Source organism: Pongo pygmaeus, chromosome 5 (assembly GCF_028885625.2).
Source record: "Pongo pygmaeus isolate AG05252 chromosome 5, NHGRI_mPonPyg2-v2.0_pri, whole genome shotgun sequence".
Classification (NCBI taxonomy): domain Eukaryota; kingdom Metazoa; phylum Chordata; class Mammalia; order Primates; family Hominidae; genus Pongo; species Pongo pygmaeus.
In genome coordinates, this window is record NC_072378.2 from 150,475,018 (window position 1) to 150,502,102 (window position 27,085).

At 49.5% G+C, this 27,085-nt stretch overlaps 1 protein-coding gene and 1 pseudogene across 1 annotated transcript; one reads left to right on the top strand and one right to left on the bottom strand.

The window, feature by feature from the left end:
* Nucleotides 1-3,818: 3,818 nt before the first annotated feature.
* On the bottom strand, nucleotides 3,819-8,655 carry LOC129039401 (UL16-binding protein 6-like). Its single transcript, XM_054493130.2, has 4 exons — nucleotides 8,562-8,655; nucleotides 5,167-5,430; nucleotides 4,657-4,938; nucleotides 3,819-3,994 (listed from the first exon to the last, which is right to left on the bottom strand). Exons 1-4 carry the CDS (start codon nucleotides 8,653-8,655, stop codon nucleotides 3,885-3,887), a joined length of 750 nt encoding a protein of 249 aa, XP_054349105.2. The 3' UTR covers nucleotides 3,819-3,884.
* Nucleotides 8,656-25,744: 17,089 nt separating this feature from the next.
* Nucleotides 25,745-26,559, top strand: LOC129038940 (prohibitin 1-like; annotated as a pseudogene).
* Nucleotides 26,560-27,085: the final 526 nt, after the last annotated feature.

Sequence of the window (27,085 nt, forward strand, 5' to 3'; positions counted from 1 at the left end):
TGAAATTACCTTTTATTTTGCCATTTGTGCTACTGGCTACAGGGAACGAGGGGTGGGCAGGAAGCCCCCTGGAGTCCCCGTCTCCCTCCACAGCAAGTCAACCAGAAAATCAATTCAACATTCATACATGCATGTTATCTCTCTCACACACACACACACATGCACACACACAGAGACATGCAGGCACAGTCTCTCACACACACTCACACCACACAGGCACACACAATCACACAAACAGACACGCATACACAAATGCATGCAGAAATACAGACACAGCCATGCACATACACGGGCACACACAAAGACACACAGAAACACACGGGAGAAACTGCATGTCATCTTGAAAGCTGTGACGTCGAGCCCATCCTGCCCCTGCACCTTTCACCTCGGGGGCTGTCTCCCAGCTCATGAAGGAGTTCTGAAGCCATCAAGCAGGCAGTCACTGTGTGATCTGAAACAGACAGCTCCTGACTCTGACCTATCTTCTTGGTCCCCTTGGGATGAAGCAGCGTCCTGTTGGTTTTCACTGCAGCAGAAGAGAATCCTCCCCGGGGGCAGAACTGCTGGGCCACCAGAGAGTATCCCTCTGCTCTTTGCCCTCAGGGCATCTTGATTTGCGGGGTGGGAGAAACTGCCCCAATCCTCAAAAATGAACTCTATGGATTCCTCTTCCACCATGATGTCAACGTCTCTTTTGTCTTCTCTGTAGCCCTTGGCTGTGGATCCCAAGCTGTGTGCCAAGGAGCTCAGGGCACAAACTCACTGTGGGCAAACCCTCTGGGCTTATTGAAATATTTGAAAGATGAGAAGTGCCATCTGCTGGAAAAGACTAGAAAGTACCAGTCCAAGGTATTTTATAGTTTCAACATTAGACTATGCACCATTAGAGGTTACAGGTGTGCACCATCATGCCTGGCTAATTTTTGTATTTTTAGTAGAGACGGAGTTTCACCATGTTGGTCAGGCTGGTCTCAAACTCCTGACCTCATGATCTGCCCACCGCGGCTTCCCAAAGAGCATTTTTTCATGTTTGTTGGCCACTTGCAGGTCTTCTTTTGAGAAGTGTCTGTTCACATTCTTTGCTTATTTTTTAATTGGAATTTTGTTCTTGCTTGTTGAGTTGTTTAAGTTCAGTGTAGATTCTGGATATTAGAGCTTTGCCAGATGCATAGATTGCAGATATTTCTCCCGTTCTATAGGCTGTTTACTGTGTTGCTAATTTCTTTTACTGTGGAGAAGCTCTTTAGTTTAATGAGGTCACATTTGTCAATTTTTGTTTTTGGTTGCAAATGCTTTTGGTGTCTTCATCATGATATCTTTGTCAGGCCCTATGTCCAAAGTGGAATTTCCTAGGTTATCTTCCAGGATTTTTATAGTTTTAGGACTTACATTTAAATCTTTAATTCATGTCGAGTTATTTTACATATATGGTGAAAGGTAAAAGTTCAGTTTCATTCTTCTGCACATGGCTACCCAGTTATCCCAGCACCATTTATTGAGTTAGGACTCTTACCCCATTGCTTTTTTTTTGTTGATTTTGTTGAAGGTTAGAAGGTGTGAAGGTTTCTTTCTGAGCTCTCTATTCTGTTCCACTGATCTGTGTCTATTTTGGTACCAGTACCATTCTGTTTTGATCACCGTAGCCTTACATTATAGTTTGAAGTCAGGCAATGTGATGCCTCTGGCTTTGTCCTTTTTGCTTATGATTGTTTTGGCGATTTGGGCTCTTTTTTAATTCCAAATAACTTTCAGATTAGATTTTTCTAATTTGTGGAAAATGACATTGGTATTGATAGAGATAGTGTTGCATCTATAAATTGCTTTTGGAAGTATGACCATTTTAGCTATATTGATTCTCCAACCCATGAGCATGAAATATTTTTCCATGTATTTGTGTTGTCTCTGATTTTTTTCAGCCATGTTTTGTAGATTCTCTTTTTCCACACAAAGTCTGGTAGAATCACTCATTTATTACTCCATATCATGTAGGAAAAATGAAATAACATTAATTCTCTACTGAGTAATACAAAAAAATTCTAAACTCAGTAGGTTTTTGGGAAATAGAACTCTTTAAATATCAGTACAGAGCAATAAATTACTAAAGGAAGCAATCATTAATATAAATTTTTTTCTTATTAAATAATTAAACAATTCTCTTTCAGGACATGGAAAGAATCCCCGGAGGTCTGAAGTCTAATATGATTGTTTACTGACAATATCATTTGCAAGAAAGAGATCATCATTCAAAGAAGTACTTGATTTTCCAAACAAAAACAGAAGAAAGAAAATGTTGACATATCTTGTTTAGTCAGCCAGAACTTTAAGTGCAGGAATTCCATCAGGTAGCACCAAGAGAAAATTGCATAATATGTTAGGAATAACCACTGGTAAAATTGTTGGCAAAAGGAATCAAGGCAGTGAATGAGCTATTGGGTCCATGGTGTCATCATGATCTGCTGGAGGCTGCTGGACATACAATGTAGGTGGTGGGCAGGTGGCCAGACAGAAGGGCAAGCTTGGTCGAGACCATGCTCACAGGGGCTTTTTTTTTTTTTTTTTCCACAGGGGCTTTTTGGTATCATCTTTAACCTTCAGAAAGGACACAAATGTTGGTTTAAGGGGCAGAGAACCCGGATCACTTTTCCAGGGTAATCTTTCCCTAGTCACTCCATGTCTCAGAGCCCCCTGCACTAAGGGACCTATTTTTCCCTTGAGCCTCAACCCTGGCGACTGCAGCTTGGACCTACCTCTTTCCTCCTCTGTCACATCACAGAGTCAGCCCAGGCCCTGCACCTGACCAGGGGATGGAGTGGAGGGGCCCACAGGTCTGAAGCTGGTAGTGGTGGGTCCGTGCCCTCACTCAAGGCCCTCTCTATCATCTGATGACAAGGCCTAAAACATGGAAGGGGTGGGACAGACTTCCAAAGAGAGGGCTCTGTATTCCTGTGCCCTTGGCCTTTGGTGGGCCTGCAGGCAAACATCCTTCTTTCCCCTTCTTCTTGAGCCTCTCCTCACACTGGGAGCAGCACCCATAGCTCTGAAGGTGACTGTCCCTGTTCCACCTTATCCATTCCTGGTCCAGCTCAGTGGTGCCCGTGGAACCCCAGCAGCAGCTCAGACCCCCCTTCCTCTGAGTCCACTCTGCTGCAGGCAGAGCCATCAGCGGGCTCAGGATCTGGGGTGTGCAGGAGGGTGATGGCAGGGGAGCTGCCTCAGGGCCCAGACTCGAACCCCACGGGTCCATGGGACTGATTTTTAAAAAATTCTTCTCTTGAGCAGCCTCTACTCTTCACCTTCCACCTTAATTCCTCGAACCCAAGCCACTTTCTGTGGGAAGGCAGCCCTGCACTCCCTCCTTTTCAATTAGGTGTACCAAGGCTCTCCCAGCCCCCTCCTCCTGGGATTACACCCAGATCTCTCTCTTAGCCTCAGAGATGAAATCCCCCTTCCCTTGTCACACCTCATGTAAAGCTACCATGATGCACCTAACCCAATTAAGAGGACTACCCATGTCTGAATTCCTGCTGCCTGCAGGCCACACACCCTTCCTGAATAGGAACCTGCTCTGAATCAGAGCTGAACTTGCTGAACCTTCTCAAGCTCAACAGACCCTGAGCCTTGGTATGGGCCCCTCCCTTTCCCTCTGGACTCTGAAGGTGAGAATCCATCAGCACTCAGGGCTGAGCTGCCCAGGTCATTGCCAACATTTCCAACAGGCAACACAAGGTCTCATTCACCTGTCTCATGTCAGGATGAGAAGGTCTGAGCCATGGGGAGGGGTGAGACTCCAGGAATTCTCTTTCCCCATCCTGCCTCCTCACCCACCTGCTCCTTGCTCCACTTCCAATTCTGCCCACAGTACCTGTCACTCTAAAGGAGTCTCCTCAGATGCCAGCTAGGATGAAGCAGGGGAGGATGATGAGGAGGCAGCAAAGGATGAGGGTGGTGGCCGTGGCCCTGAGTTGGGTTGTGCCTGAGGATATGGTGATTGGTGCTGAAATGGAAACACAAAAGTGAGTCCAGGCCCCAAATCTAAGGAGACACCTCAGTTCCTGCCACCCTAGGTCGTCCTGGAAGGTAAAAGTTTTGTCCCCTTGCCCCTGGTGTGGGGCAGCCAGTATGACAGGTCCTGGCTTAGGAAGGGAGAGGGGGTATGTCTTGTCCTCAGGGAGCTCACACAGCTGCTGAGGGAAGCAAGGTGACAGCGCACCCCACCCTACTGCTGTGGGGGAAGAGGAGGTGATGCCCCAGAGTTGGGGAGGGGAGGGTCTCTGGGCTGGCGTTGGAGATGGTTTTGATGGATTTCCAGAACCAGACCAGGGAAAGGAAAGGAAAAGTGATACTCAAAAGAGGAAACACTAAGGAAAAAGTTCTGAAAACACAGTGACACCTGCAGTTTCAAGGCTGGTGAGAAATCTACACCAGCACTACCCAGTGCGGGGAGCAGAAGCAAGTGCAGTGAGGAATAGGAGTCAGGAGGGAGAAGAGAGAGGAGGATGGGAGAGCACAGGCACGCCAGCACCCCCAGGAGGAGCACCCCACAAGGGGGTCATTTGAACATAAACGTGTACACTGGGATGATTGAAGCTGAACTCAAGAACTAGTTTCTTGAGATCACCATTTCTGATCTCATTCGAGATCTTTTTCTTCTGTTACCTCCTGCACTTGGCTCCAGGGTTCTGTCCATGCCCATCAAGAAGTCCTCAAGCCATTCTGTGCAGTCTCCCATTGAGATGTAATGGAAGGACATGGTCACATCCTTGTTATCCTCCCACTTTTCTTTCATCTTTCTGGCTCCAGGATGAACCGTTGTCCACATTCTGTTTTCTGAGTCAAAGAGGAGGAAGATCTGTCCATCGAAACTGAACTGCCAAGATCCACTGCTGTGTCCTTTGGCTTTCTGCTCACAAGACACCCTGGCCTGAAGGGTGAGGGGTTCTGTCCCCATCAGAGAGAGATCAGCTCTGGTCTTGACAAATTTTGCACCCCCATCCTGTTCCCCTTACAATTTCCTGGCCTTACTCTCTCTGCCACATCCTGGTCATGCCTCTAGACCTCTTGTGGGGTGTGATGACCTTCCCATTTGTATTTCTACATGAAAACTATAAATGCCTCTAACTTACCACTGTATCTGCTCCCTCTTGTCCTGGGCCATCTGAAACTTACCCCTGGGTGTGTAATTCTCCAGCTGAATGTCAAGCGGCTGCTCTGTGGGCATGTCCACCACCTCTCTCAGTACTAGGTTCTGTTCTTTCCAGGCCTTGGCAACATTTAGTTTCTTCCCCAGGGGACTGATGGGTGTGACTGTCTTGTTGCCACAGTCATTGTGAAGAAAAGTACTTTTATCCACCTGGCCTTGAACCGCACACCACCGTGGTCCAGGTCTGAGCTTAGGGATGATAGTGATGTCATAGCAAAGAGAGTGAGGGTCTGTGGAGAAAAGCAGGTGAGGGGTGGGTGGGGAGAGAAAGACCCCTAGATACCCCTCCTCCACACTGTAACAGTAAGAGGAAGCCTCCAGAGGGCTGGCCTGGCCTAGGAAGGGGTGCCCCATCCAGAACTGTGCTGTCCACAAGTTTAAGGCGAGTGCTCGCCCCTTGCATGAGGACAAGGAGGAGGAGGAGCAGGAGGAGGTCTCTGCCTGCTGAGAAACCACATGTCCCCAGACATGTCCCACTGCCCCTCTGTCCACATCGGTCAACACATGACCTTGCTAGAGAGGTGCAAGTCCTGCTAGAGAAGGAAGGGCCTGGATGGCAGAGGATCTCCAGCAGCAGCCCACATGGACTGTGGGAGGTGGGACAGGGTGCGGGGGCTGCCCCTGAGGATGCTGGTGCATCGTGGGATGGAGGGAGGATAGAACCCAGTTGGATAAAGAAGAGTTCATTATCATGGTCACAGGATTTAACATGTTGGCAAAGCCCTTGGTGATGGTGCTCATCTGCTATGAGGATGCCTTCCTGAAACCTTGAACAAAGGAGTGGTCTACGCAGCAAGAAATAGAAAATCTGAAAATCTAAGGCAGGTAGTAGAGGGAGGGATCACAGGCTCAGACAAGTGCCCATGCCAGAGGGGTCTAAGTGTGAAAATCCAGAACAATGTTCATCCACTGTGCTCATGGGAAGCCTGGAGGACTCATTTACCCAGCATATAAAGAAGGCCCCATGAGAAGGCACCAGAATGGGATGAAGCTTAGGGATGCCTATTGCAGAAGGCCAGGGTTGGGGGTAGGAGATGCTGTTGTTGAAATGGGCTCCCAGTAGTAATGGGATGAAAAATCCTGAAATAACAGATTCCAGGTAGATGCTCCTGTCAGGAGCAAGGAGGTTTCAATGATGGAAATGATTAGAGAAGTCACAATGCCAGCTGGTGACTTCAGCCGTACAAAGCTATGCCCTTGGCTCATAGTACAAAGGGGTCCAAGATCCAAAAGAGATGGAATCCCAACCTGGCTACTGCTGGATTTAAAGAATTACAACAAACAGAGATAAAACAAATGATGGATGATCAGGAGGCTGAAAGTAGCCAGTCCATCAGGAATGAGGCTGCTTTGCCTAATTTGCAGAATTAAGCCACTTCTCAGACCCTGAACCCATGACTAGAAGAAGACACCAGTCTCTAGTGAGGAAGGACCCTTTAATCCTGAGACAAGTACAATGATTCTTTTTGGCCTTCTCCAAAGATATTTATGGCCACTAGACTGTGATGTGAAGGGCAATTTTTTAAATATATAAAACTGTGCAGGGAATATATTCTCCATTGTAACTACTCAACTCTGCTGTTGAAGCTCAAAAGCAGCCATAGACAATCCATGAATGATGAACAAGGCTGGACCTGCCTTAAGTGACCAATGACCCAAGACCCCCTAAGATCCTAGAGGTACACGTGGTCACAATGTCTAATTGGAGAATCACAACATAGATTCCGTGTGAATGTTCAGAGACAAGGCAATGCCACACACAGCAAGGAAATCTCAACATTAAACAGTGGCTCCTGTAGAGTACTGCGCCTTGGCAGAGATGGGGTCCTTAGCCATGGAAGGGCAGTGACCATCCAGCCTCAGAGCTGCCCATTACTGGTGGGTTCCTCACCCTCTAGGTCATTAGGAAGAGAGCCTGGCAGTGAGAAGACACAGGTGGTTCTCCTGGGATGGGCAGGAGCAGGGCCACAGGGAACCAAGAAGCTGCACAAGCAGTTGGGCCCAATCCCTAGGACACCACATGGCTGCACCCTCTCACCCTCAGCTCACACCTGAGTCTTCAGGGAGGGTCCCTGATGGCCCCCGTGGACCATAGATGCCACTCAGCAGCAAAGGAAGAGAGAGTAGACCCGAATCATGGGACCCCCCACTCCCATCACATCCACACCACCCAGAAGCCACAGGCTTCTGGTAGAAGGTAGGTAGGTCTGGTAGGACCACCTTCTACTCTCCAACTGACACCTGAGACATCACTTGGAGATGACACCCTAGGAGATGGGGTACTATTCACTGGGATACTGTAATCCCCTTATCTGGGATCAGCAACCTAGGATAGGGTCCAAATCTGGTCCCCCCTCGTTTGAAGGTTGCATTGCCTGCTGTTGTTCTACAAATGGACAGGACTGGACACAGAGAGGGAGAACCCAAGGCCTGCAAAGATCACAGAGCATTCTTCCTCCCTTTCTAGAAAGGGTTTGCTGACCCCTGTCTACCCAGTGACTATTCTCTATGACGCTGGCTCCACAGTAGGAAGAACAGGCGGGTCTGGGCCCCAAGGGCAGAAGTGGGCGCCTCTACTCACCAGAGTTCCCGGGGTCGTCCTGGAGGAAATGGTGCTTCCCATCCCCCCTGCACAGGTTCTGAGGGGAGCTTGGGGTGTGTTTGCTGGGGTGTGTCCTCAGGCCACAGGCAGAATGTACTACGTGGTGTAGGAGGTGGTGAGGGCCCCTTCATGGATGGGGAGACCTCTGGGGTGACCAGCTGGGCTGAGGTGGGCAGTAAGAGGATGTGACCTGGGTGGTGGCAGTGGATGGTGAGGGGAGAGGTGGGAAATGTCTGCTGAGCCCCTGGGTGCAGGTGAGTGTCTACAGGAAAGTGCCGGGAAAACAAAGGCAGGGAGTCCTGGGGGTGCTGGAGGGTTTGTGTGGTGGAGAGCGGGTGACAGCAGAGCAGGCCTGTGGCTGGTGGGGGTGTCTGTGATCGGGTCCCTGTGAAACCCCCCTTCACCCAGTCCTGACCCCAGCTCGGTTTCGGGGGCTCTGGTTTCTCCTTCTGAAAGGCGGGTGGGACTGCCAGGCTGCATTAGGGATCCCTACCCCACTACGCCCCCTGCAGCCCTCTGGCCCCTCCACCCTCCTGCCAGCCTCGTTTTCACCCTGCTCCTTTTCGCCGCTACTGGGGCAAGAAAAGCCTCGGGGAGTGGACCCGGCAGGAAGGAGCCCAGGAGGGGAACTGAGCGGGGGCGCAGTTCGGGGAGATCTCCCTTGTCCTTCCAGAAGCCTTCCCTCCTCTGAAACCCGCTGCAGTCCACAACCCCTCAGGTTTGGCCCCCGCCCCGCTTAGGCTCCATCCACGAACTCACCGTCTCGCCCAGCCCGGGTCCAGCCGAACAGCGGGAACAGCAGGAACAGAAGCGGGAGGCACAGAAGCAAAGCTGGGATGGCGGCTGCTGCCATTGGGGACCAGGAGGGCTGGGGACAAGAGACTTGATCAACGGGGATCCTGGAAGACGAAATCACCTCTGTGCTGAAAGGCTGGCTTATATACTGTTAGTTACTGGGGAATATACTGGGGAATGAGTCACTTGGTTCTGAAAAGCCGGATTTTAATGCTACTGGGCGTAGTTACTGGGCGCGTTCCACCTCTTCGTTTCATTGTCTGGACAAAGGCCAGTTTCCATGCTAGTGTCCCTTCCCCTCTTCACCCGCTCCGGCAGCTTGGTGGCCTCGTGCCCGGGCCCCACTCCTGCCAGGACACGATTCCTTCCACGACAGACTCATTTAATCATTACAGCATTTTTTATTAATGGTGAAGAAATGTGCAGAGGAATATTCAGCGGCGGCTGCGTCTCCTTGTCCCCGCCTGGGTCGGCGGCACTCTCCCTCCCTCCGCTTGCGCCGCGGGGTCCCTGGCTCCCCCGCCCCGGGCACAGCCATGGGTCTGTTCACGTCCCCTCCACTACTTCCCCAGTCCCCGGTGGGCGTGGTTACAATCCGGGCTAGGTTTTATTATTTATTTATTTATCTATTTATTTATTTGGAGATGGAGTTTCTCTCTTACTGCCCAGGCTGGAGTGCAACGGCCCGATCTCGGCTCACTGCAGACTTGTCTCCTGGGTTCAAGCGATTCTCTTGCCTCAGCTTCTGGAGTAGCTGGGATTACAGGTGCCCACCACCACGCCCGGCGAATTGTTTGTAGTTTTGGTAGAGATGGGGTTTCACCTTGTTGGCCAGGCTGGTCTCAAACTCCTTTCCTCAGGTGATCCACCCACTTCGGCCTCCCAAAGTGCTGGGATTACGGCATGAGCCAGAGTGCCCAGCCTGGGCTAGGTTTTATTACAGAAACAGCAGGTAGGGTTTCAGAGGTTTAAAACAACGTATTGTATACTAAACAACTGGTCAAGATAGTAAAGTCTATGTTCTATGTTTTTACCAAAATTAAGCAGCTTTAAAAATTATCTTAAAAATTTATGACTTGCTTCTGCTTCGCCCAGTGCAGACTGGCCAAAAGGCTGCTCATTAAAATCGAGGACAGCATTGAGGACCTTATCCCTAAAATCTCAACCTGTGACACGCTTGCTGATTTAGAAAGCTCCTCAGAGAGATTGCCTCTGAGCTTCCAGTTCAGCAGCCGCCCTGGCCGGGGTCCACTGATGGCGCAGGGGGCTCAGGAGAGCAGGTTCAACTGAAAGTTCCTGGTGGTTCCCAACTGTCAGCGCATTCTACTGGCCTGTTCCCCCAGGGCAAAGAGCCAGCCATCCTTCAAAGCCGGGCACAGATACCCCCTCCTATGTGTGTCCCGCATGTTCCCACAATACAGAACACCCTTCTGCTCCCTGAGACCTGGGTTCACAGTGAGTGCATCCAGATCTCCCTGTGTGACAATTGCTCACACATTTCTTTGTCTCTCTGCTAGAAGCATGAGGTCTTTGAGAATATACTACATCCCTTCCTAAAAAGACCTAGTGAACAACTTGCTCAATCATGTAATCAGTTGTGTTTCCACGAAGAGCAGGAGCCAAAGGAGGGGTCTACACATGTGTGGGGTTCACTTTCCAGCACACCAATCCGTGGCCAACCACACCCGAATCCATGGCTGCACCCACACCTCTGCTCAGCCCCTAGATGGTCACTGGACTCATTATCAAAGGGGCAACCCCAAGTGCCCCCTTGTCTTAGTCACCATGAAGGCATCTAGACCTGTGGGCAGAAGGCAGAGGGAGGTGGGGGGCCCAGCGGTCCCTGGCTGCTGGGGTAAGGAATGGGCAGAGCCCCTGAGTCCCACACTGCCCCCAGCCACTCAGCCTTCTCCCTATTAAATGAGTAAAATAGACACAGACCTTCTTCTCCACACAGTCTTCATGTGGGGAGGATGCACACCTGGTGGCCAGCAATCCCCAGGGCCCTGAGGCTGTGGGAAAGGGGAGGAGGCCTAGACCAAGCCCAGGGACTGTCTCTGCTTCTGGACAGGGGGATGGGATAGCAGCCCCTCTGTGACTGTGCAGGGACATAGGAGCCTAGAAGGTTCTGGCTTGATGCACTAGAGCCTCTGTCCAGGAGGGGCCATGTGGAGGGTGGTCTGGAGGACAACAGACACACAGGGATGGGCAGTTCTCAGATCTGAGAGGGGCAGAGCTTGGCAGGTCCAGAGATCTGTGTGTGAGAAGTGCCTCCCATGCATAGGGCTGGGAACAGGAGCGTTTGAAAGGAGGGTACTGGGAAGGACCTGGCAGCCCCCATCCCTGAGGCTGGGTGACCTGGGCCAGTGACTGGGGGACTGGGGGAACAGGAGGAAGGCAGAAGCCTGGCAGAAGAGTCCCAGGCAGAGCAGCCAGGTGACAGTAGGAGGGGACTCTGTGCACACCTGGGCCTTCCTGCCTCACACCTGCTGCAGACTCGTGGCCACCAGATTCAGGCCAGCCCAGGATGGGGATAGAGGTGGCTGAAAGGTGATATAATGGCTGTGATCTAGAGATCAAGCATTCAGACATGGAAGTCAGCTGGCATTGTGGCTGAATATTCTTGTGCAAGTTTCTTCACCTTTCTGGGCATGGATGTCCACATGTGGAAATTAATACTATGAACACAGAGGAAATGAGCAGTTTATGCCAGGAACCCTGTCCTTGCACATGCTAAGGACTCAGGGAAGGTTTCCTATTTCACGTGTGAGCCCTGCCTTCCATAACTTCAGCAAAGGCCAGGCCCACCCAGATGACAGTTGGAGCCCTGCGATCATGCCATGGCCTCTTCATGGCCCTGGGGACTCTTTGAATGGGTGTAAATGAAGGCAAAGACTGGACCCAGAGAGGGTGGTGGTTTTAATCTCCATCACCAGGTGAGCCTGACATGATTTAAGGGTGGCTGGAGGCTGAGCAAATGACTAAATGAATGAGACAGTTGTGGGAGTGAATGGGGCTCAGGGGAAAACCCCAGGTGCAGAAGTGGAGCCGGAGTGGAGGTTGTAACCCCCAGAGGCCTGAATGTGAGGATATCGTGGTTGGAGACCTCACTGCTGGCACAATTTGGAAATGTGAATGCCTGCCTGGGTGGCCACAAAGTTTTTCCAAGGAAGAATAACTTTGGTTTGCAGCTGGTCTGGGCCCCAGCAGGATAAAATCTTCTAGAAAACATTATTGAAGAAGGACAGCAAGCTGCTGTCTTTAGCCCCTTTGATTGAACCCAGAGGGTACAATTGTGAGTGGTTGGGGCAGGAAAACCTTGCCCTTTAAACTTTGTTTAAAGGAACAAGCCTAAAATCAGGAATGGAAATGGGAAAAGGAAGTGTCAAGAGGGAAGGGAAGGAGAAAAGAAGGGGTGAGGGGCAGATACAAAAAAGAGGTCAGAGCGATTCCTCTGGATCTGGAGAAAGAGCAGGTGGGTGGGGCGTGGACTGGCTCCAGCTGGTGGTTGGGAACCTGCCAAACCTAGCCCTGTAAAAGCCTGGGGGGCGTGGTCGAGACTTAGCATTGCCACTGTGCTTCCTCCTGGGCTGTCCTCCTCCTGGCTCCAGGTTTCTAGCAGCAGTGGCCACCATCCCCGAGTCGGTCCTCGAAGGAGTAATGGCAGGAGGGGAGCAGTGAGAGGGCTGGAGAGGGCGAGATGATGGCGAAGCACCCCCTCTCCAGCCTCACTTGCCCTTGGGAACTGGGAGACCTGGCCAGCAGCAGGGAGCTGTAGTCTGGAGTGGTGGGGAAGAGGGAGGTGAGGAGGGATGAAATGTTTTCTGGAAGATTCTATACAGCTGGGGCCGGAGAGCATCTGTAAACCAAGGTTACTCTTCCCTGGTCATGTCTGGTGCGGGAGGCAGGGGACCTTGTGTGGCTGGGGGTGTGGGAAAGTGGATGGTTCCACAGGGAGTCAACCCCAGACCCCCGCCCTCAACAGCCACAGGCCTGCTCTGCTCTCATCCACTCTCCACCTCACAAACTCTCCAGCACCCCCAGGGCTCACTGCCCTTGAACTTCCCCCTGCACTTTGCTGCAGACACTTACCTGCACCCAGGAGATCAGCACACTTCCTACCCCTCCCCTCACCATTCACTGCCACCACCCAGGTCACATTCTTTTACTCCCTCTCTACCCAACCTTGTCACCTTTCGTCACCCCATAGGCCCACCTCACCTCCGAATCCACTGAAGGAGGCTTCAATGAGGCAGGAGAATAGGGTCTGGATGCAGAGAACCTAAGGGTGATTTGCTCTGACTTCTTAGAAGTGAATCAAAAGGAAACCCCACCTCTCTGTGCCCAAGTAACAAAAGGACCAGAGGATACTCCCTTGACAATCCATGACCTCTCCACTTTCCACTCTCTTGCAGATAAAAAACAGAAATTACCTCTGATTGGTCCCCTTCTGCAACCAGTCTTCAGGTGCATAGGATGTAACTTTGTAACTTCACTTCAGTCTCTGATTGTTCCCTTGGGCACAGGCCACTCTTTCATTTGCATAGTGTGTAACCAAGTAACCAATGGGAAACCACTAGAGGGTATTCCAACCCCAGAAAATTCTGTAACCAGCTGTATTCTTGAGGGGCTTCCTCCAGCCAGCTACCACTCGGTCAAGTGTACTTTAATTTCAGTAAGTCTGTGCTTTCATTTCTCCTTTTTATTCTTTCATCGTTTTGTTCGTGACCCTTGGAACGCTGGTGAGTAGAGGCGTCCACTCTTCCCTTGGGTCCCAGCCCTGCCTGTTCTTCCTACTGGGGAGCCAGCATCATAGAAAATAGTCACTATGTAAACAGGGGTTGGCAAAACCTTTCTAGAAAGGGAAGGTGGGAGGCATTTTGATCTTTGCAGGCCATGGGTTCTCTGTCTCTGTGTCAAGTTTTGTTCCTTTATAGAGCAACAGCAGGTCAGGACAACCTGCAAATGACAGAGGGACCAGATTTGAACACTGTCCTAGGTTGCTGACCCAAATAAATGGATTACAGTGTCCCAGCAACTGGTGCTCCTTCCCTTAAGGTGTCATCTCCAAGTGGTGTCTCAGCTGCTGCTTGAAGAATCAGAAGTGGGTCCCACCCTGCCTTGGCTTCTGGGTGGTGGGATGTGATGGCAGTGGGGTTCCATGGTTTGAAGCCTACTCTGCCCTCCTTGGCTGCTGAGTAGCTTCTTTGCTCTATGGAGGCCATCAGGGATCCTCCCAGAAACCACAGCTGTGATCTGAGGGTTAGGGATTGCAGCCATGTGGTGTACTGGGGATCGGAGCCAACTGGTTGTGTAGCTTCTTGGTTCCCTGTGGCCCTGCTCCTGCCCATCCCGGGATAACCACCTTCTTATTTTCACTGCCAGGCCTATCTTCTTAATGACCTAGAGAGTGAAGAGCACACTCGGTGACAGGCAGCTCTGAGGCTGTGTGATCACTGCCCTCCCAAGGCTAAAGGCCCCATCTCTGCCAGTACTCTACAGGAGCCACTTTTTAATGTTGGGATTTCCCTGCTGTCAGTGTCATTGCCTTGCCTCTGTAACACTAACCATCCACGTTGTGATTTTCCAATTAGTAATTGCAACCACAGGTACCTCTAGGAGATTAGGGTGTCCTGGGTCCTAGGAGGCTCAAAACAGGTCCAGCCTCCTTCATCATTTATGGATTGTCTGTGAGTGCTTTTGAGCTACAACTGCACAGTTAAGTAGTTATGACAGAGAATATATTCCCTGCAAACCTTTAAGAGTTTACAAAATCACCATTCACAGCAAACTCTAGAGGCCATAAATATCTATGCAGAAGGCCAGAAAGACTCATTGCACTTGAGGTGGGGTTGAAAGGTCCTTCCTCATTGGAACCTGGTGTCTCCTTCTAGTAATGTCTTCAGAGTCTGAGAAGTGGCTTGGTTTTGCAAGTTGGGCAGAGAAGCCTGGTTTTTAATAGACTGCCTAGTTTCAGCTTCCAGGTCATCCATCCTTGTGTTTAATGTTCACTTGTTATAATTTTATCAATCCAGCTGTATCCGGGCTGGGTCTCTGTGTTGTTTGCTTCTCAGATCCCCTTGTTTTATATGAGCCATGGGCATAGTTCTCTGTGGCTTACGTCCCGAGCTGGCATTGTGACTTCTCCAATTATTTCCATCATTGCACCTTCCATGCTACTGATAGTTGAGCCCAGGATTTTTCATCTCATTGCTCCTGGGAGCCCATTTCAAAAACAGCATCTCCTATCTGCAACCCTGGCCTTCAGCAACAGGCATCCCCAGGCTTCTTCCCATTCTGCTGCTTTCTCTCAGGGCTTTCTTTATATGCTGGGTGAATAGGAGTCCTCCAGGCTTCCCATGAGCACAGTAGATGGACATTGTTCTGGATTTTCACTCTCAGACCTCTCCAGCATGGGCACTTCTCTGACTCTTTGATCCCTTGCTCTATTCCCTGCCTTAGAAGTTCTGGATTTTCTGTTTTTTTGCTGTATGGATCATCCCTTTGTTCAAGGTTGCTGGAATGCATCCTCTTAGCAGATGAGCACCATCACCAGGTGCTTAACCAACGTGTTAAATCCTGTGACCGTGATAATTAACTCTCCATCATCCAACTTGGATTCTGTCCTCATCCCACCCTCAACATGTTCAGCATCCTCAGGGGCAGCCCCTCCCCTCTCCCACCTCCCACAATCCACATGGGCTGCTGCTAAGGATCCTTCGCCATCCAGGCCCTTCCTCCTCTAGCAGGCCAGGCACCTCCCTGGCATGGTCATGTGTTAACATTGTGGACATAGGGTCACTGGGACATTTCTTGGGACATGTGGTTTCTCAGCAGGCAGGGTCTTCCTCCTCCTCCTTGTCTTCAAGCAAGGGAGGAGCACTCGCCTGTACCTGGTGGAGGCCACAGCCCTGGAGAGGGGACTTCTTTTTCACTTTTTTTTCTTTTTTTTGAGATTGAGTTTTGCTCTTGTTGCCCAAGCTGGAGTGCAATGGCGTGATCTTGGCTCACTGCGACCTCTGCCTCCCACGTTCAAGCGATTCTCCTGCCTCAGCCTCCCAAGTAGCTGGGATTACAGGCATGCCCCACCATACCCGGCTAATTTTGTATTTTTACTAGAGATGGGGTTTCTCGACGTTGGTCAGGCTGGTCTCAAACTCCCGACCTCAGGTGATCTGACCACCTCGGCCTCCCAAAGTGCTGGGATTACAGGTGTTAGCCACCATGCCTGGCCAAGAGGGGACTTCTTACTTGGCCAGCCCATCTCTCCAGAGGTATCCTCTTGCTGTCACAGTGTGGGGGAGGGATGTCTAGCTGTCCTTTTACTCTCACCCAGCCGTCACCTACATTTCTCCTGCTCAGGCCCTCACTCTTTTTGCTATGACGTCACCATCATCCCTAAGTTCAGATCTGAACCATGGTAGTGCGAGGTTCAAGGTCATGTGGATAAAAGATTTTTCTTCTCTCCGACTGTTGCAACAACACAGTTAAATCCTTCAGTTCCCTGCGGAAGAAAATAAATGTCACACGGGCCTGGAAAGCACAGAATCCAGTACTGAAAAAGGTGGTGGACATGCTCACAGAGCAACTGCTGGACATTCAGCTGGAGAATGACACACCCAGCGATAAGTTTAAAATGGCCCAGGACAGGAGGGAGCAGACACAGTGGTAGGTTGGAGGCAATTATTGATTTCCTATAGCAATATAAATCCGAGAGGGCCAGAGGCAAGGATAGGATGTGGCAGTGAGAGCAACAGCAGGAGGTTGGAAGTGGGACAGGGTGGTGGCACAGGATGTGTCAAGACCAGAGCTGATCTCTTGCCAAGGGGGCAGAACCCCTCACCCTGCAGGCCAGGATGTCTTATGAGTGGGAAGGTGATGGACATAGTAGTGGATCTTGGCATTTAGACTTCGATAGACAGATCTTCCCTCCTCTCTGACTCAGAGAAGAGAAAGTGGACAGTGATTCATGCTGGAGGCAGACAGAAGAAAGAGAAGTGGAAGAATGAAGGGAAGTGACCATGTTCTTCCAGAAGGTCTCCAAGGCAGATTGCAAAAGCTGGCTTAGGGACTTCCCCATGCACAGGGAGAAGAGGCTGGAGCTCACAGATAACTGACAGGGGAGTACTGGGAGCGCCCTGGAGATGCCATTGAAGTACATCCTTGTGTGTGTGTCGGGGGTGGGGGGTGTAGGTTTATGTGTGAGAGTGTGTGTGAGTGTGAGTGTGTGTGCGAGTGTGAACATGACCCCGTCATGGGAGGCTCCTCCTAGTCATGCTGGCGTGCCTGTGCTCTCCCGTCCTCCTCTCCCTTCTCCCTCCTGACTCTTCTTCCTCACTGCACTTGCTTCTGCTCCACTCACTGTGGATTTCTCACCAGCCTCGAAACTGTGGATGTCATTGTGTTTTCAGACCTTTCTCCTTAGTGTTCCCTCTCTTGAGAATTACTTTTCCTTTCCTCTCTCTGGTCTGTTTCTAGAAATCCATCAAAACCACCTCCAATGCCAGTGACCCAGCTTTTCAAAGACTCAGCTATAGGTTTTGTTGAGTTCTCCAATGTTTTTGTCTTCTCTATTTCATTTATTTGCGTTCTAATTTCTATTTGTTTTTTGTTTATTTTGGGTAGATGTCTTCTGTTTTTTTTTGAGTTTCTTCAAGTGAAATATTAGGTTCTCAATTTTAATTTACTCCTTTGTTGCTTTTCTCTTTCTCAATATATTCACACTGACAGCAATGCATTTAGCTCTAAGGACTGCTTTAGCTACTTCTCGTAAGTTATAATACGCTGTGTTTTTGTTTTAATTCAACTTAAAGTATTTTCTGATTTTCCTTGTCATTTTCTTTTTGATCATTTCATTTTTAAAGAGTGTTTTGGAAAATATTTTTGTCTTAAAGACCATATTGCCTGATATTATTAATTTCAGGCTGGGCACTGTGGCTCACACCTGTAATCCCTGCACTTTGAGAGGCCGAGATCGGACGATTGCTTGAGCCCAGGAGCAAGGCCAGCCTGGGCAACAAATCAAGACCCCGTCTCTACAAAAACAGACAAAAAATTGTTAATAGCAATCTCAACTGTCTTTCTTTACTATTGGTGTGCTTTATCTTTTTCATAGTTTTACTTTCAACCTACTTGTATGTTTGGATCTATATTGTATCTTTAGATCATTTATACAATGCATTCTGTCAACCTCTGCTTTTGCTTTTGAGTATTTAATAGTTTGAGAGTTAATGGAATTACTGCTAAGGCAGAATTTACACCTGTCACCTTGCTCTTACTTTTCCATGTGTCCTGTATCTTCCCTGTTGGTCTTTTCCACCATTATTTCCTTCCTTTTTGTTAAATAGATATTTTCTACTGCATCATTTTAGTTTCCTTTTGTTTCTTTTTCCTTGATTATTTTTAAAATGTTACTTTCTTAGTGGTTTTCCTGGGGAATAGCAATTAATATCTTAATTTATCACAACCTAGATTGGATTAAAAACAACTTTTAATCTTATTTTATGTTATTTTATTTTCTGAGACAGGGTCTCACTTTGATACCCAGGCTGGCATGCAGTGGCAAGATCATAGCTCATTGCAACCTTGACCTCCTGGGCGGACCAAGGCTGGCATGCAGTGGTATGATCGTAGCTCACTGTAGCCTTGACCTCCTGGGCTGACCCAGGCTGGCATGCAGTGGCATGATCATAACTCACTGCACCCTTGACCTCCTGGGCTGACCTGGGCTGGCATGCAGTGGCATGATCATAGCTCACTGTAGCCTTGACCTCCTGGGCTCAAGCAATGCTTCCTCCTTGGCCTTACAAAGTGCTAAGAGCAGAGGGATGAGCTTCATGCTTAATTTTAATAGGATGCAAAATCTCTTCTCCAAGATTGCTCTGCTCCCTCCGCCATTTTAAGGTGGAAAAATGATAAATATAAAAAGTATACGATATGGGTGCTGGGCAGAATCATCCTACCCTCACCCCAACCTCCCTGACAAGATGCGGGTCCGAGTCCCTGGAACCTCCGCATTGGGTTACATGGAAAGGGGAATGAAAGCTGCAGATGGAGCTGAGGTTGCTCATCATCTGTCCTGGAGATGGGGTAATTCTCTGGACTTCCCAGGGGTCCATTGTAACCACAGATCTTTATATAGGAAGATGGGGACAGAAGAGGGAGAACGAGACAGAGGGTACACTGAGGACCCAGCCTGGTGGAGCTCCATTTGTAGGTGGGAAATGGGTCCTGTGCCATGGATGTGGGCAGCTGGAGAAGTTGGAAAAGGTGAGGAGAAGACAGGTTCTCTCCAAGAGCCTCCCAAAGAAACACAGCTCTGACAGCACAGTGATGTTAGCCTTGAAAGACCATTCAGACTTCTGAGCTCCAGAACCATAAGAAAATCAATATGTGTTGTGTTAAGCCACTAAATTTGCAGTATTTTGTTACAACAGCTATTGAAAGCTAACACTGTCTGTTTTAAAGTGGTCCTTGCTTTAGGAGAAAAAATTCAGGTGAAGAAGGCCTAGGATTGCTCAGGCAGGTGGAAATACTGCAGTTTGAAAAAGATGCCTTTACATTTAAAAATGGTTAAGATGCAAACTTTCATGTTACATGTATCATACCACAATTTAATTTGTGTGTGTGAGCTTGTGTGTGACCAGTCTGGAGTGCAGTGACATGATCATAGTTCACTGAAACCTCAACCTCCTGGGCTCAAGGCTTTCTCCCCACTCAGTGTGGGAGAGTGGGGTGCAGGGTAGTCTGAGCCTCCCTCTGAGCCCCTCGGGATGCTGTTTCCCATGCCCTGGCAGAAGCCTCAGTAGTAGTCACACTCCTGCCTTTTACCATGCCATGCGGTAGATCGGTCCAGGGTCCGAGTGGGTCTTGGCTGTGAGTGCAATTGGGGCGAGTCATTCTGCCAGGCTTGGGGACTGTGCTACTCAGGAAACTTTTCTCATCAGCCACCCCAATCCTGTCCCAGATGGGAGGAGCAGTGAGTGCTGAGCCCAGGCTCGCTGCCTTGCCAATGCTCCCAGCATCACACCAGCTCCTTCCCAGACACTGTAGGGTCCAGGCTCACTGTGTTCACCATGCTCTCACCATTGGCTCCCCATCATCACTGCCCTCCCAGCATCCTCCCAGCCCCTCTAGGGTCACTGCCTGACCAGGTAGGGGTTGGGTGAAGAGGCAGAGGTCAGGGCAAGACTCCTGGTCCAGAATGACTTTAGGTTCCTCTCTGAAACGTGACTGCATTCCACATCCTGTTCCTCTGGCAACCTCAGTTGGGATCATCTGTAGGGCAGTGCAGAATCTGGATCAGTGATGACCAATTCCTGCCACTATGGCTTTTCAACTATATTGATTTTTCCTAAAACGGATAAACAGATTAGCAATAAGTTGTGGAAACGCTGTTTTCCTTACTAACAGAGATGTGTATACATATCAATGCTGGTTTTTAAATATAAGCCCATAGGCACTCTGCTGCATGCAGATTCTATCTCAAAATAACACTCTGAAGATCTTCCAAGACCCTCACATACAGATTCTTTTCCTTTTTTTTTCTGCACGACATTGTATAGAATGACTGCATCACAACAAATGTAACCAGTGTCTATGTCTGAAGATCCAGATGGTCTCCAGTCAGTTATTTTTACAGAAACCAAATGCTGCAGAAAGTGTGCTTGCATGAATCTCAATTCGATTGTGTAGAATAGATTTCCAGACACAGAATTGCTGTGCAAAGTAATGCACCTTTAAAGTATCTAATGTCACGGGATGGCAATGCCAGCGACACTCTTGTCTGTGATTGTGAAGACCCAGCTTGGGCAGAGGATGGTGAAACATCCACTGTAGAAGGAGGGGAAACTGGTACAAGCTTCCTGAGGCACAGGGTGACAGGGTTCATCAAGAGTCAAAAATATCCAAGTCTGAATGAAGAATATGTATTCATATGCGTTTGAAATGGCGTAAAGATTCCCCGGAAAGATGAAAAGAATCCAATAAAGTTTCGTCTGTGTGGCCAATGAGAGTGGACGCAGGCAGGGGCGGGGGAGCCTTTCACACATGACTTTTCATGGTTTCGATCCTGATACACGTGAATGTATGGAGGTGAAGTAGTAAGGAAGAGTGAGTTGAGCTCCCCTGATCTGTTGTGGGGACGGGCAATCTGGGCAGAGTCGCACGAGGCTGCTGCAGTGATGAGGCGCTGGTTCTAGATATTTACCCAACGGTGTTGTCATAGCGGGGACATTACAGGTGATTGCTGATTTCAACCACAGATGACTTTTCGCGGAAAGTTCTCTCCTGGGGGTTTCAGTTTCTACCCCGCCGCGTCCTCTCCCGAGTTCTGCGCGCTCGTCCCAGGGCGCCCGCTGTCCCCGAGCTCCGGACCCGGGTCCTGCCCAGAGGAGACGGCGGAGTTGGTGCCCCGCTTCCGGCCGATGCCCCCGGGCCTCCGGGTCCACAGCGTCCGGACAAAACGGCCTTTGGAAGACCTGGGAGGACTCGCCGGTAGCGGCAAGGGAAGGAGCCAGGAAATGCGGGGCCTGGTGGGGTGAGGAGCACAAGGTTCCTACTTCATCCTCGCGGAAACTTTGCCACCGGCTCAGTGTGGAGGCCTCACCGTCCGGCTCGGATCCGTGGGGCTCCGGCAGCGTGGCCCCCGCGAGGACCCCCCATCCTCCTTGCCCCGGGGCTGCTGCGGGAGGGCGCCCGGGACCCGCTAGGTCCTGAGTGTCCAGGGTCCGGCAGGGGCTTCCCGTTGTCGCCTCCCCGACCCCGCCGCTCGCGGTCCAGGGCTCCTGGTTTCTCCACTGGGCTGGGGGCCCCGAGCATGGACGTCGTGAGGCGGAGAAAACCTTGGGATGGGTGGAAAAGAAGGATTGGAGGGAGGGCGGGAGAAAGGGAGAGGAAGGAAGCAGGTAAGGCCGGAGAACAATAAGAAACTCCCACCACGAAAACGGGGAGAGGGTGACACGCACAGACCCCACACTCCACCGACTCTCCGTCTCCTGCTCTCTGCCCTGTAAGGAACACAGGCCCCACCCCCTCCACCCTCACTGTGTTTGGGATCAGCCATTTCAGCGGGATGAGGCGTCCTCTTGTGGGTGCGATTGGCATTTCCCTGAGGGCTGTGAACACTGAACACCTTTTCCTGGGCTCACTGCCATTTGCATTCTTCTTCTGATGCCAGTGGGCAAGGGGAGGTCCCCAAACGCTGATGGGACTCCGACTCTAGCCGGTGTGGGGCTCTTGACACCGCATGAGGAAATGAATTCAAGGACGATGAGGAAAATAGAGAAAGGACGGAGATTTATTGTAAAAGGAAAAGTACACACTCAAGTAAAGGGAGTGCAGGGGAACTCAAGAGAGAGGCAGGGGCAAGGGGGTTTGGGGCTGCCAACTTTCTGGGTTTCTTCAACCAAGGGGTGGAATATTCATGAAAATTCCTGGAAGAAGGTGGGGATTTCTCAGAACCGTGGTGCCACCCATTTTTACACCAAATATGGGTACTCTCAGAATTGCCAGGACGCTGGTGTGTACGTGTTTAGTATGTTAATGAGCATATAATGAGGTCCTAGGTGAAACCTAGGTCAAATCCAGGGCCATGTTGGGTCCACTCTTTCCTAGCCAGCTTGGTCCACATCCTGTCTTTTAGGTTTTTATCAGCCCAGAGCCTAACAGATATTTCAACAAATTCCTTTTGCTAGTCACCTGAAACTGCTGCCTAAAATTTTCTATTCTTTTGTGACCACTTTGTGTCTCACTTTGGAGAAATATCTATTCAAATTCTTTGCATGTATTTAAGTTGGGTTATTTTGCTTTATAATGTTGAGTTGCAAGAGTTCTTTATTTATTCAGCATAGCAGCCCCTTACCAGATATACAATTTTCAAACATTTTCTAAATTTTTAAAGTGTTTTAACCCTCTAAATGGAAGTCTTTTTGAAGTACAGAGGTTTTACCTTAGCATGAAATGAAATTAAACTACCTTTTATTTTGCCATTTGCTACTGGCATACAGTACTTAAGAAGCATTAGCCAAATCCGGGGTCACAAAAATTTAGTGCTCTACTTTCTTCTGAGACTGTCATAGTTTCATGTCTTAGGTGGACATCTGCCATTCATCTAGAGCTAGTTTTTGTGTGTGCTGTAAGGAAAGGGTCAGCCTCATTCTTCTGCATGCAGCATCCAGTTGTACCAGCACCATTCACTGCAGTGTAGGATGCACCTGCCCCACCTCCTTTCCCTCCTCCTGCACTTGGCGTCAGAACTGCCTCCTGCTGAATGGTTCTCCCAGGGTTTCCACCAATGAAGTCCCCTCATGAATCCTATGTAGGCATCTGCTTCTCAGAGGACCTGGACTAAGGAGTGGATTTGCCAGAGGAAATTATATTTCATGAGATGGAACCTTCTGAGAATAGTAACACTCAGCATACCCCTGAATACCTCAAAAGTAAGAAATTGCATGATTTGGTCATTTGGGTCCCACAAGTCTTCTGTCAATTTAGCTTATTGGAGTTTAAATTTTTGTTGTTGTTGTTATTTCTGCTGTTATTGTTGCTGTTGTTGTTGTTGTTTTCTTTGAGACAGGCTCTCACTCTGTCACCCAGTCTGGAGTGCAGTGGCACCATCATGACTCACTGCTACCTCAAACTCCCAGGCTCAAGTGATCCTTCCACCTTAGCCTCCTGAGGAGCTGGGACTACAGTCACATGCTACTATACTTGGTCTATTTTAAAATTTTCTGTAGAGACAGGGTCTCACCATGTTGCCACAGCTCATCTCCAACTCCTAGCCCCAAGCAATCCTCGGCATTGGCCTCCCAAAGTTCTGGGATTACAGACATGAACCACCACTCCTGGCCCAAAAAGTTATTGATTTTTAGTTTTTACTTTTCACATGGTTGTATGACATTATGTAGATTTTTCAAATTCTATATAAGTAATTTGGGGAATGCTATATAATAAAATGTTTTCTTTAGCCACAGCTTCCCAAAAATAGAAGTGGTATTAAAATGTTGTGCATTCGTCAAACCTTGAAGAAGTTTCAAATTTTTAGGTTGATTCTGACCTCTCATTTTGGTTGACACAATAATCCATAGAAACAAGTAAAGTGCCCACTCTGATCTGGAAGGGGTAAGGAGGTGAAAGTATTGATAAGCCAAAGTGACAGCCTCTTTTGTAGACATGATCCTGCCTAAATTTCTCATGCCCCTCAAAAGAGGGTCCTGAACTCCCCGCTTCTGCAGAGCTCCATGCAGTCCTTGAAGCACTCTCTGGCTGTCTCTGCGAGTTACTGTACAGCTCCTCCTGGTCTCTGTGGGGCTGCAGAGGCTCAAGGTCCCCACAGCTCAGGGGCTGTCATGCTCACCAGGTCCCATCAAGGGTGCACCCCACTGTGGGTGGTGGAGGAGACCAGGTGTAGCTGCTCCTGCCCCTACACCTCTCCTGACTGGCCAATCCTAACAGGAGGAAGGAGTAGAGATGAGTGGAGCCATGGAGGTTGGTGCTGGAAAGAACAGAAATGAAGACCTTTTTCCAATCCCCCAAATGATGGGGATCTCTTTCTGAGTTCTAGCAGCCCTGGGATAGTCTGATGATTGGATTCTTCCCATGTGTCTTAAACCCTATTGTATGGCAGCCACTGTGCTAGGTGCTGGGTTTACATGTGGGTGATAGATGTGTCCAGTTCTTCAGGAACTTAGAATCCAGGGACAGAAACAAACACCCACTTGGCTGCTGCTGCTGATGTGATGTCCTCAAGGTGGTTGGGGCTATCAGAGTACAGAAGAGGGGGTGAGTTATTCTGCCTGGGGAGTTGCATGGAGGCTTCTTGGGAGGTGGCATTTCAGACTCTTCTTTTGGGAATGGGAAGAATACAGCATAGCCAGGTGGGAAGAGAAAACAGGGCACCCAGCAGAGGGACAAGGATAAGGAGGTGGCCTGGGGGTACAAATATCATAGAACGTTGGGAATCTGTGAGAAGTCTGTAGTAATGAACCCTCAGTTACTGGGGTAGACTCTTTCCATAGGGAGGAAGGAATGTCAGGAGGGGAAGATACGGAAGGAGGGGTGGGCAGGAACCCCCCTGGAGTCCCTGTCTCCCTCCACAGCAAATCAACCAGGAAACAATTCACCATTCATACATGTATGTTATCACACACACACACACAGACACACGTGCAAACACACAGAGATATGCACGCATAGTCTCTCACACACTCACACCACACATACACACACATACACTCACACAAAGACACAGACATACACAAATGCATGCTGAAATACAGACACAGACACACAAATGCACGTGCACACGCAAAGACACATAAACACACAGAAGAAACTGGGTGTCATCTCAAGAGTTGTCATGTCTGGCCCATCCTGCCCACTCACCTGTCACCTCAGGGGCTGCCTCCTAGCTCATGAAGGATTTCTGAAGCCGTCAATCATGATGTCACTGTGTGATCTGAAACACTCAGACAGCTCCTCACTCTGACCTTCCTTCCTGGTCCCATTGGTTCTGGGATGAAGCAGAGTCCTATCGGTTTACGTTGCAGCAGACAAGAAACCTCTCCCGTGGGGCAGAACTGCTGGGCCACCAGAGCACCCCTCTGCTCTTTACTCTCAGAGCATCTTGATCTGCAGGGTGGAAGGAATTGCCCCAACCCCTAAAAAGGAACTCTTTATGGACCCCTTATCCACCATGATGTCAACGTCTGTTTTGTCTTCTCTGTAGCCCTTGGCTGTGGATCCCAAGCTGTGTGCCAAGGAGCTCAGGGCACAAACTCACCTTGAGTAAACCCTCTGAGCTTATTGAAATAGTGTGCTGGACCACACTAGAAAGTACTAGTCCAAGATTTTTTATAATTTCAACATTAGACTATGCAACATTGCTTTAGATGACATGGTATTTTTAAAATCTGTGATTCAACAGCTGTTGTGATAAAAAAAACCAAGAACCACTGCAAAAATAGGTATGAAATAGGAAATGAGGATGGCTGTGTCCAATCTGCTTGCAAGGTTTGAGAAGTTGCTCAGTGCCCAACAGGTACACATATCCATTAATAAACACATATGTTTATTTAAGAATGAAATAGGGGGAATTGATGTGGAGGTCAGAGTGGAAACAGGTGTGAGAGGATCCAGCAGAAGAAAACATGGCTGACAAAGTGTTTGAGTCCATCGGCAAGTTTGGCCTGGCCTTAGCTGTTGCAGGAGGCATGGTGAAGTCAGGCTTATATAATATGGATGCTGGGCACAGAGCTGTCATCTTTGAATGATTCCGTGGATTACCAGACATTGTGGTAGGGAAAGGACTCACTTTCTCATCCCATGGGTACAGAAACCAATGATCTTTGACTGCCGTTCTCGACCACATACTGTGCCAGTCATCACTGGTAGCAAACATTTACAGAATGTCAACATCACACTGCACATCCTCTTCTGGCCCATCGCTAGCTAGCTTCCTCACATCTTCACCATCATCGGAGAGGACTATGATGAGCGTGTGCTGACATCCATCATGACTGAGATCCTCAAGTCAGTGGTGGCTCGTTTTGATGCTGGAGAACTAATCACCCAGAGAGAGCTGGTCTCCAGGCAGGTGAGCGACGACCTTACAGAGCAAGCAGCCATCTTTGGGCTCATCCTGGACAACGTGTCCTGGACACATCTGACCTTCGAGAAGTTGTTCACAGAAGCGGTGGAAGCCAAACATGTGGCTCAGCAGGAAGCAGAGAAAGCCAGAATTGTGGAAAAGGCTGAGCAGCAGAAAAAGGTGGCCATCATCCCTGCTGAGGGCGACTCCAAGGAAGCTGAGCTGATTGCCAACCCACTGGCCACCTCAGGGGACGGCTTGATGGAGCTGAGCAAGCCGGAAGCTGCAGAGGACATCACGTACCAGCTCTCAGTCTCTTGGAACATCACCTACCTGCTGGCAGGGCAGTCGGTGCTCCTCCAGCTGCCCCAATGAGGGCCCACCCTGCCTTCACCTCCATGGACTGATGGTCCACAGGCCCGATGGTTCTGAACACTGCCTTCCTTTGCCCCCTCCCCAGAAATCACTGTGAAATTTCATGATTGACTTAAAGTGAAGGAAATAAAAGTAAAATCACTTGAGATCTCTAATTAGTGTATCAAATGAAACTCATTCTTCTCACACCCATCTACTTTTTTATCCACCTCCCTACCAAAAATTGGCAAGTGCCTATGCAAACTGGCTTTAGGTCCCAATTCGGGGCCTGCTGGAGCTCTGGCCTGGGAACCAGCAGTTGGTAGCACGCAGGCAGGGCAGCGTGTGATGGACTGGGAAGCACAGGTGTTCACCTGGGTCCACGTGAGGCCTCCATCCTGTCACTGATGGAAGATTTGCGGATGAGGGCACATGTGGCTGAACTTAGAAGGCAGGTCTCCATCTTCCCAGCAGTTCCTGCACAGATGCCGCTGACGAGAGGTGCCAGGGAGGGGCAGTGAGGACGTGGTCTGTCTCTTACCAAAAA